Genomic DNA, 11,463 nt, shown 5'->3' with positions numbered 1-11,463 from the left:
TTTATTAAATAATGTAATGAAGCATTTTGTTATGTTAAACTTTAATTATTATTTTTTTGTTTTATTTCCAGGGCTCCCACTTTAGCAAAATCTTTGGAATATCCAAATATAAAACGTAGATAAAAATAAATAAAAATAAGAGAATTTCAGGGAATCTGAAGGACTGAATCTGATTGTTTATTCCTTTTTTAAAGAACAACAGCATTAACAACATTACAAGATCAGACGGGGCTAATGAAAGTGCTATGACTTTGTTATTAGGGACACCGTTTCGGGGGCAAACGCACCCTGTGACCTCTGTCTTGTTATAAAACATGGCGGAACTTATCCATGTGGAAGTTAGTGAGTACAGGAAAGAAACACATTATTGATTAACTGCATTTATATTCACGTATAAAACCAGCGCACAGAACAAACTTTTATTTTCTTGCAGATATCCAATACAGTTTATTTTCTTCTGTTTTCTCACATCATAAATCTTTTGCATTTAAAATCACACCCTTGAAGATGTTCCTTCCAAAAAAACAACAACCCTGCAATGCAACTCAGTATGATAGAGGACTAGTCTATGAAATACACTAAAATAGTTGGGAGAGAGTGAAAAGTGAGATCATTTTGAATATAAATGTGGATCCATTGAGGATACATTTATGCCTCCAGGTCTTTATCACTAAAGGCTCCGTCTGCGGTGGGCTGTCCGGTGGCCTCCTCTGTGGCGGCCTTCGTCGGAGCTGCAGGTTGGACTGGGTTGAAAGGTTTCCAGGGCTTGGACGGGCAGTGGAAGGGGCTGTCATTCACAGCTTCTGTGGCCACATCAGGGGAGGGGGATAGTTTGGATGCTGTGGTGTCCTCCTCAGAAGACTCTTCTTTGGCTGAAGCCTTGATGGAGGGGGGTGTGGTTGTGGTTGGAGATGAGGTGGTGGAGGGATCATCGAACAGAATGTTTCTGAGAGGAGACCAGCCGGGAGGACGGCGCCTGGTTAATATCTGAAGATAGAAGTACAGTAAGACACAGTTTAAAACAACATTTTATGAGTGATAGTGTAGCGAGACTGGATTGGGTGTACAATGGGAAAGGGGGGGGGGGAGTGCTGGCAACGTATTTTACACTTATTTACACTTTTGATGTCTAAATTTCACTTTCAACATAACTATCCAACATGTCAGTAGATTAAAGGCATTCATTGTAATCTAATAGGTAATTGGTTATGTACAAGCATGGAATATCACAGAGGAAGTAGTAGGCTAAAAAGGGTTGCAGTGGCATTAACGTTTGAAAAGAACTAACAAAAGTTAACAACTAGCTGGCAAAGTCCAGTTCATATAAAATATTTGTCTTGTTGGTGAAATGAAAGTGGACTGAGTATTGGAAACACGACTCCAAATGAACGCTCATGGTGCTCATGTTTGATATTTGAATTGGGAATGATTTGCTTATATGCTTTTTAAGAAATGAGAGCTGACACATAAAACTTAATAACACCTTAATAACATAACATTTTCATCAACATTAGAGATGTATATCAGAGTTTTTCTTCCATTTCTAAAAGCGGCCAAATGTTTGACTATCTTGTGAAAAGTGGGTCTCACCGTGGACATTAAGCCCGGTTCACACTCTATAGTGGCCTGTGGGACCTCAAATCTCCATGGTGCGATATCCACTGTAGAGTTACAGTTAGCGAACTCCTGCACACACAAACAAACACAGAGAGACACATCGGTCAAATAATCCTGGGTCATTAGATGGATTACTGAGTGGTCAGGGGGCAGTGACACAAACCAACCACAAAGAGATACAAAGCGACTACAATAGAGACAAAACAACAACAAAGTGACTCAGAATGACTGCAAAAAGATGCAAAACGAATACAAACAACAAGTTGTTTTTGTGTCTCTGAGTTGTGGTCCAGCTGTAAAATGCAGTTCAAGTGTGTCACATTGTCGTTTTGTCTCTTTCAGTCTGGAGGTCTTGCCTCATAATCTATCAATTGCCTGGATGACATTATTCCAGCTGTAATATGTGTTGTGTGTTCATGTTTACCACGTTCTCATCGTCGGGGACACACACATCGTTGAGGTCTTTGTGTTCGCTCTTGGCGCAGATGGTCTTGCTCATGTCAAACCTCAGCTTGAACCTGAAACCTGCGACAACCTACAGGGACACATGCAGATGTAGGTGGAAAAGAAACAGCGGACATTCTTCCCACTCCCCTCTCTCCTCATATCACCCAGTTTCTACCTGTCTGGTGGAGGGGCCCACAGTGTGCAGGTTGAACAGGTGAGTAGAGTCGGACATGGCGTTATACTTGGAGATGGAGAGCATAAGAGGAACCCTGAGGTCCTCTGAGTTCTCATCGATCGACATGGGGCAGCCCAAACAGTGAGCTTTCTTAGGAAGTACGTAATCGTCTGGAGAGGAGAAAGATTGTGGAGAAAGTGGAAAAATAAAGATTGAGGAGGCAGCAGGTCGCTGTGGGTCACCTTAGTAATGTTTGGCTTTTTAAAAATATTTTTTATATTAGCCTTCATCGATAGAGGGAAGCTACTAAATCAACTGATACAAGAGGCAACATAAACTGTATTCAAGTAAACATTGATCATCACTGCTACTCATACTATTGGCTTTGCTGCTAGCATACTGATTAGCATTGATGTTTTACATTAAGAAGTAAAGCATAATAAACAGTTACAAATAGTACTCAAGCTTAAAATAAACTTTAAGATAAGAGTGCAATAAAGGAGTTTAAATCTAATCAACTAATAACAATTATATTTAAATAAGATTTGTTCAGCACATGTAAGAAAATAAGAGTGTGTGATGGAGACACTGTTTGTATGTGAGGTTAAGTAAATGTGTCTTTTAAAAGTTGATTTAAAACAGATACATCTTGCCCTGAGTTTGCGTTTATTCACATACGAAGAGTTCTGAATAAATGGAAGTTTATAGATAGTTTTGGGGAGACCTCCAAAATGTCTTACAATAATCCATAATGTTTTCTTAGCTGGAAGAATCATTTTTTAGTCGAGCTGCTGTTCAACGACCTCTAATGACCTCTTACTTAAATTTTGATCCAGGCAACCATATTGTCTAGTTTATAGGAAAGTGTATCTTGCTTCCTTTAAGGTTCAAGTGCAGTTATGTTTAGTACTCTCATTTGAAATAGTCCTCCACCAATTTAGCATTGTACACCTTTAAATATTGTCGGACTCTCGATGGAAAGTTAAAAGAAAGACCAAAATCAATGCAGGAAAACCAGAGATATGGCGCCTACATTACCCACAAGGCAATGATGAAACAATTGATGTCACTGCATGTTGTTTTGTCAAATAATATTAGGACTATACATAATTCTTCATACAGGGGTGATGTAGGGAATGACTAGCTTTATTATTGAAGGCAGTTTACTACCTAATTTAACCACATAACATTTATTTATATAACAAAAGTAGCCAAAACTAGTTTAATACACAAAGTAATTCTCCAAGCTTCAAAAAAAAAGATATAATCTATTTACTGTCGGCTGACAGTGGGCTGGTTAGGCAAACAGATTAAAGTCTAGAAGTTAATATCACGCTCCCCGTATCTGCACATAGTGTTGATATATTACACAATCAGCTTCCCTCTGTACGCCCTGTGCCCACCAGTGTACCATTTCCACAATGAATCACTGTTTTCTCAATGAGAAATATGTTCCTCTGATAAACAGAGTCATGGCGGTCTTTATCAGTACCCCAGAGATTCCAGTCCCAGAGAAAAACTCCATATATGATCACACTGTGTGTGTAGGATCTGAAATACTGTGGATATTACTGGCTGCTCATTACATGGGATGAGACTTAAAGGGCCATTTCCCCCTGGTGGAGGCATCACAACACAAGATAAATATTAAGTATTAATAATCAACTGGGTCTGCAGGTAATATTTTAAAAGAGGTCCCAAGACTTTTCTTGCTTATTAAGAGCATTTTGAAAGACTCTTTATCACATTATCTTCAGATTCACTCTGCAGGAAACACGAGACAAGAAAAGCAAAAGACTTTCTCTTTCTTTCTCTCTTTCTGGACCTTTGGTAATATTTGTAGGCGTAGTTTGAGGTTTGGTTTTAGTTCATGTGCTGTTTCACTTTCACAGAGTTAGCTGAAACACATAAAAAGTATGTTGAACTATTTCTTTGAGACAAAACGTTTCATTGAACTCGCAGCTAATTCTGCTGGTTATACTTGTGTCTCAACTGTAAAAAACAATAATCTGATGCTGCGTTCATCTTCACTCACCGGGCACGCAATCCACCTGTCTAGTGTCTGCTTCCGTCTCTGTCATGTAGACGATGGAATTGCATGAAATCGGCTCCTGGAAGAACAGCAGGATAGATGATTTACTTTAAAATTCTCCAAAGACATTATTTGAGAAGAGTTTTTGAAAGATTCTGTGTCACTGCTGAGAAAAACATGAATATATGCAGCTGTATGTCATCTCATTATTATCACCTGGCGTCTGTTAGGCACATAGTCGCATTCATTCCAGGGTTTGTTGCTGCTAGCTGGACAGTTACTCCTCCTGGCTGTGAACTGCAGCGAGTACACCGAGTCTGAGCCATTCTCTGACTGTACACACACACACACACACACACACACACACACACACACACACACACACACACACACACACACACACACACACACACACACACACACACACACAATCAGTGTGTACCAGAGGTCAAATGTTTAAACATGTTTTCCTTGAATTTCTTGGTAATCATCCCACAGCTTTAGTTCCTCTTGTTTCTTAACCGTCTAGTTTCATCTCTGATATGTGACCTGTGGATTTTTAATGGTAATAATCTATTCACGTTAAGACTTATAGAAGAACGACTTTGAAGTATTTTCATATTACATCAGTGTTCAACTATATACTTTTACTTAGAGATGGAATTATTGTGCTTTTTCCACTCTTTTAGTTGATGTATTGATCTGACAGGTATTGTTGCTATTCATTATTATTATTATTATTATTATTATTATTATTATTATTATTATTATTATTATTATTATTATTATTATTATTATTATTATTATTATTAAGGCTTTAGAGGCTTTAAATCTAGCTCATTCAAATTTGTGCATCGTTGCAGTTAAATCCCGTTTCTTGTTCAGATTTTCTCCAAGTAGTATTAAGCAAGTTAAGCAGAATCAAAATGTTTAGTTTTGCACATTCAACCCTTATTTCATGTTTGATTTGTAGTGACTATATGAATCTCCCTTGATTGATAGTCCGTCCATTACTAACTTCCTCATACGGTGCATTGTGAGTGAAAAGCAGCTCTGTGTGCCTGTGTACTTGTATATTATTGGCAAAGGGTGTATAGGAGTAGCTGTAACAGCTGGATCTATGCAACACTATCATTGTAAAAGTAACCAAGCCTACAGTAGCAGGTCACACACATCCTTTTTGCAATCACTGTACCTTGCTGGCTGTCAGTATCTGAAAGAGGGCCAGCTTGTTTCCGGTGTGCAGCCTCTCGTTGAACTTGTTCACAGAGCTGTTTACGGCCTTCTCCACAGACGGGTCGTCACAGAAGATCAGGACGCCGGGGGGGACGTCCAACAGCTCCCGGAAAAGGAGAAACGGAAGAAAATATATTTCTACTGCACAAAATCCTGTCTGACTTTTCTAATGTTTTGTTTTTCTTGTGACATCCTGATGGTGTAACATTTTCTCTTCTGGTGGCTCATAACTACGTGACGAGCAGTGGTGTGAAGTAATATTTACTCAAGTAATCTTTTGTGCTGCTTTTACTTTACCTGAGTACTTCCATCTTTGGCTACTTCATACTTTCAAAGTGAAATATTGTCCTCTTTATTCGGTAACATGTATCTGATAGCTGTAGTCACTAGTTACTTTAGAGATGAAATGTTACATGTAAAACATATGGTCACTTTATGAAGTATGATGCTTTGCTGAAGATTAAAGTGTCTAAAAGTATACATTAGGTATAGTTAAACTTAACTACAACATTAAAATGCTTCTTATATGTTAATGCAGTAGTAATGTAGTATTTTCTTGGTGTGGTATTACTACTTTTACTTAAGAAAAAGACCTGAACAGCTCTTTCACCACTTGTCATTGCTTAATCTTCAATGGTCACAAGCCAAACATGTTTGGAATGAAAAGCAATGCAAGTGTGAAACATAATAACACAAATCTGTAGACAAACATCAGATGAATCCCGCTTGTAATCCAAAAGTGGACACAAATTCCTAAGTACATTTACACAAGTACTCTCTCAAGTAAAATGTACTTGTTTCATTTAATGCTACTTTATTATTCACATTTCAGAGGACAATGTTAACCTTTTTACTCAGTTAGAGTCACTAATTACTTTTCAGTTTAACATTTTTATACACAATAAATATGATCGTGATGCATATATATAAAATACGTAAGCAGCTAGCCCGAGTCTACAACATAAAATGGGTGTTTACATCACATTTTAAATATAATAGAATACAATGGTCATATTGCATTATGACTATAATATACTGCTTTTTCTGTTCTTTTATTCTGAATGCATTACTTTTACTTGTAGTGGAGTATTTTTTATTGTGTGATATAACTATTACTAAAGCAAAGGACCTGAATACTTCTTCTACCACTGCTGTAACCCTTAGCAGTCGATTAGTGCATCTGTTCTCATCTTGGTTTTTAATACCAGAAAACCAGTTCTAAGTTATGATTGCTGATTTCTTTCTCCTTACCTTCCCAAAAACTGCACTGTGGAGGCACAGCAGGCCCAGCACACACAGCCGCACTCCGCTGCTCATCGTCGGATCCTGATGGATGTTTCTGCTCTGCTACACGGAGAAATAAACGGTACAGATAACGAACCAAATGACCTCTTAATCCTGGAAATGTCCTATTTATAGCTGGGTTTTTTTTCAAGCTTTTAAAAGGATTTAATGGAAAAAGTTGATACACGACTTACAGTTTGTGAAGGTGGAGGCCTGCTGTCGATCCTGCCGGGCTTAAAGGGAAACACGACTGAGTGAAGTTCTCCTGAAACTGTGGGTGGGAATCCTGAGAAAGATGATGACACACTGATAGACACATACACAGGGGACAGGAGGGCACAGAAAACACACACACACACACACACACACACACACACACACACACACACACACACACACACACACACACACACACACACACACACACACACACACACATTAATGCTCAAAACACTCAGTCAGGAAAAGGAGAGTAAATGTTTGCTCTTTTGTTTGCCCTCCTACATGTCTGTCAGTACCAGAGAGAGGGAAGAACATTTAAATAGATGTACTCAGTTCCTTCATTTGTGACTTTGAAAGAGCACTCTCATACCTCAACACACACATACGCACAAACTAAACCACACAAAGTATAGTGTATGCAGCAAAAGAAATCCCTAACTGTACGTGTTGAGGGTCGTCTGTGTGTGTGTGTGTGTGTGTGTGTGTCTGTGTGTGTGTGTGTGTGTGTCTGTGTGTGTGTGTACGTGTGTACGTGTGTTTGCTCGCTGTGTGTTTTGTGTGTTTTAACTGGTACTTTGTCCCTGTCGACCTTTGGCCTATACCACTTTGATTTCCCCACTGCTCCTCAGTGAAATGAGGTGAAATGTGTTCAGATGTTACACTTTATAAAGATGATGAGTATCATACAAACATTGTGTTTTCTGTGTCCGTGTGCAGTTACTATACAGGATTACACCAAGTTCACCGAGTACAACAAGCTCAACTCACATGCCAACTAATGGCAACATGCCAAAATCTTCCATGGCTGATCATTGGCTCTGTTACACTTAAGATGCCACTTTAGAGCCATGCTGTGCAGCCCTGTAGTGATGAATACAAAGTAAATCCTTACAGTGGTGTCGTGGAAAGTTTTAATCAAGTCCTTAAACAAATTACCAGTAAAGTCTATAATACTGAAATGACGATTCTTGAGAAGTTAAGTTGTCTTTTAAGTATTTATTCTGTACAGAAGGATCATCAGTCATACAGAGTGCAAGCAGTCTGCGTGAGGAAGAACCCAGAAGAAAGTGTGTTCATGTATTTTAAAGACAGACAGGGGAAGGAGGGGGGAAAGATTGCCATAGTTGGCCCACAAAGAAAGGGAGAAGAAAATGGAGCTGTGGAGAGTTCCCACAGTTGCAGGTGTTAGATAGACAAAATAAAACAATGAGTAGAGAGGAGAGAGGGGAGGGAAGAAGATAGGGTCATTTGGGATAAACAGAGAAGAATATGGTGGGAAGAAATAAAGTTACAGGGAAATAATGGGGAAAGACAGAAGTTAATTTAACCAAGTATTAAACAATAAGAATTTAACATGGACGTATGAAATGTTCCATTACATTCCTCCCTTTTGATCATTCTATTGATCATCATACAACAAAAAAGAAAATATGTACAATTTCATCGCAGGCGTTAAAACATCAAACCTAGAACTTCACAAAGCTTTAGACTTGGTCATCATGGGCTGGATGAAAAGGAAAATGTGTTCGTGCAAGTGGCTGTTTGTGTTCAGAAATGTGTCTGAGATTTCAAAAAGCAAGCTGGGAGGTTATTACATTATAGTTCATTTAGGTTAGGTTATCTAAACAAAGTTGTCCTCGTATGTGTCAAATGAGATGTCAAAATCAGACTCAGGGGAGTCTGGTTGGTCTGGAGTCATGTTTTTAGCATCCGTGGCATTGGTATGGTTTAAAAAGGTGTGTGTAACCGCCCCATCTATGGCTTGTGTGATCAAGCTACGAAGGCGGGCGCAGGGAATTTCACAACAGAAAATGATAGTCATATTAAGGTCAAAAAACACATTGAGCCTCTAAGGCAGGGGTCGGGAACCTATGGCTCGCGAGCCATATATGGCTCTTTAGATGACGCGATATGGCTTTTTGACGCAGACAATTTTGAGCTGACATTTTTAACATGATTAACAAGTAATAAATATTTACACTGTGTCATTTTAAAGTAAAACATTTAGCAGTTGTTTTAGTTCTCCCCTCTCCTTTCCCTCTGCTCTGTCTCTGACTGTACCTGATACCGCTTTTAGTACTCGGAGACGTGATATACTTAAAACTCAATTTTATTAAATATATGGCTCTCAAGGAAATACATTTAAAAATATTTGCCTTTTATGGCTCTCCCAGCCAAAAAGGTTCCCGACCCCTGCTTTAAGGCCACAAAACCCTAGGTGTTGGAATGGATGCCATGGAGGTGGTCTGTCCATGGTAGATGGCGTGTAGATCCCTCGTGGGTGACACAGAAACTCGTCTGCCGGTCACTTGATGACTTCTCCTAAGTCGGGTGATTTGAGGGCAGTGTATCTGCGTACGTCAAATGACGCTCGCTGCTCAAACTGAGGCTAAGTCCTTCCAGTTAGATTCAACAACACCCTTTGTGATTCTCTGTTTTGTGTCTTAAGGTTGTAGTTTGGTGGTGCTCACCCCTTCGTGCTGCTCTGGAGAGTCAGTGGGGTGAGGCAGTGGTTGCAGTGGCTGGCGTAGATCCAAGTTGCCCCTCTCTGCCACCTTCACTGCTGTGTGGGTGGAGAGGAGGATCTGGAACGGAACCTTGCCACCGTTTGGACTGGTTGAAATGTGTGGAGTGGTGTAGATGCAGGTGATGAGAGAGCTGATGTCACCTGTTTCCTTATGTCAGAGAGAGTGGAGGAAAGGTTAATGCAGTAGGTTAACATGTTATGTTCACATGTGATGGACGGTGGTAGTTGTCTTTGATGACTCACACCAATGTGGGAAGGTACTGCAAACAACAATCTAGGTATGAACTTAGTTCAGAAATGGCATGGTAAATATCCGTTGGAATGCCCCAGCGAGATATTATCTCACAGAGTAAAGCTTGAGTCACTGTAGCTGCAGTGGCATGTTTAGAAGGTTTTTTTTGCCTTCTTATGGACTTAGTTCAATGAAGGTGTTCAAAAAAAATTTGACTTAATATTCTGTATAGGGTGAATTCCACAGTTTGTCGGAGGTACAGGCAGAAGTAGTCCTTCTGGAGGATCAGTCCCCGTGTGTTCATGTATTTTAAAGACAGACAGGAGAAGGAGGGGGGAAATATTGCCATAGTTGGCCCACAAAGAAAGGGAGTAGAAAATGGAGCTGTGGAGAGTCCCCACAGTTGCAGGTGTTAGATAGACAAAATAAAACAATGAGTAGAGAGGAGAGAGGGGAGGGAAGAAGATAGGGTCATTTGGGATAAACAGAGAAGAATATGGTGGGAAGAAATAAAGTTACAGGGAAATAATGGGGAAAGACAGAAGTTAATTTAACCAAGTCTTAAACAATAAGAATTTAACATGGACGTATGAAATGTTCCATTACAGTGGCATGTGCTTTTGAGACTGTACAGAAAGATATATTTGTGTTTGTGTAAAGAGCAGATATTTTGGAGCATAATACTGCCCTCGTGTGGTTACACATGCACCGAGATATACTGTCCTACTGGGCACCGCAGACCTCCTCAACAGGACTAAACAGCACAAGATGTCATTTTATGCCACTTGAGGTCTTAATTACCGGCAGCTCCTCCTGGTGAGGATTCCTTAATGTTTATCATTCACAAGGTTTTTACCGGGAGGCAACAATTTAAAATAGTTTTAATGTAGTTAAAATGTAAGTAAATATAAAATGTAGTTTCATGTTAAAAATCATTGTTTCTACATCCGGTAAATATATATAGTTAGTGACCAAATGAAACAGACTCTAGGTTTGAAAATTGTTGAAAAACATTTGGGATAATGTGAGTTATGTAACATAGGTCTAGTCGTTTTTAAGCATTTTAAGGCAGAAATGTTACATGTTATACTTTTAAATCAGAGGGGCCACAAGAGGAGGAAAATAGAAAAAACTGAGAAACTGCCATTTTTATTTTGAATTATTGAGTTATTTTACTTTCAAGACATATTTAAATAAAACAAGCAAAACAAATTAGTTCATTTAGGTCAATATGTTTGGAAGATTAATTCACTTTCTTGCTGAGAGTGAGATGAGAAGATCAATAACACTTTCATATTTGTCCTTTAATTATAAAACTACACCCAGCTGTTTTTTTAGCTTAGTTTAGCCAGTGGTGGAAGATGTACTCAGATCCTTTTACTTAAGTAAAAGTATCATTACCACAATGTAAAAATACTCTGTTACAATTAAAGTCCTACATTAAAAATGTTACTTAAGTAAAAAAATAAATACTTATAGTATAAGTACTCATAATAGGCAGCAGAGTGGCCCCTCTTATTGTAATCCTACCATTTCACACTGTATACTAACTGATTACTATAACTATAACTTTGTAGTTGGTTGAGGTGGAGCTCATTTTAACAGCCATATATAGAACTACATGTTAATAGATCAACCAATAATCATTAAATAAATTGTTTCAGAAACTCATTATAGGTTTTCTGCGTAAA

The 11,463-nt window shown here is 38.8% G+C and overlaps 1 protein-coding gene across 3 annotated transcripts; it reads right to left on the bottom strand.

The window, feature by feature from the left end:
* Positions 1-156: 156 nt before the first annotated feature.
* Positions 157-8,045, bottom strand: kng1 (kininogen 1). Of its 3 annotated transcripts, none has more exons than XM_029430115.1 (10): positions 7,950-8,045; positions 6,986-7,097; positions 6,759-6,854; positions 5,467-5,610; positions 4,488-4,604; positions 4,275-4,350; positions 2,240-2,409; positions 2,042-2,152; positions 1,591-1,686; positions 157-987 (listed from the first exon to the last, which is right to left on the bottom strand). In XM_029430115.1, the coding sequence occupies exons 1-10, from the start codon at positions 8,036-8,038 to the stop codon at positions 649-651; spliced, it is 1,350 nt and encodes a 449-aa protein (XP_029285975.1). In that variant the 5' UTR covers positions 8,039-8,045; the 3' UTR covers positions 157-648. The 3 variants fall into 3 exon arrangements, with proteins under 3 accessions (XP_029285975.1, XP_029285976.1, XP_029285977.1); XM_029430116.1 differs by having other exon boundaries at positions 6,759-6,851; XM_029430117.1 differs by lacking the exon at positions 7,950-8,045 and adding an exon at positions 7,782-7,831.
* Between the last annotated feature and the right edge of the window lie 3,418 nt (positions 8,046-11,463).

Source organism: Cottoperca gobio, chromosome 4 (genome assembly GCF_900634415.1).
Source record: "Cottoperca gobio chromosome 4, fCotGob3.1, whole genome shotgun sequence".
Lineage (NCBI taxonomy): Eukaryota > Metazoa > Chordata > Actinopteri > Perciformes > Bovichtidae > Cottoperca > Cottoperca gobio.
This window is presented reverse-complemented; position numbering and strand designations above follow the sequence as displayed.

Coding starts and splice junctions, on each gene's coding strand:
- kng1 (XM_029430115.1), bottom strand. CDS start 8,038: ATGACTGATGATCCTTCTGTACAGAATAAATACTTAAAAGACAACTTA. Junction 5,611..6,758: donor ACAGTGCAGTTTTTGGGAAG/GTAAGGAGAAAG, acceptor CTTTTCCGGGAG/CTGTTGGACGTCCCCCCCGG. Junction 2,410..4,274: donor ACAGGTGGATTGCGTGCCCG/GTGAGTGAAGAT, acceptor TCTCCTCTCCAG/ACGATTACGTACTTCCTAAG.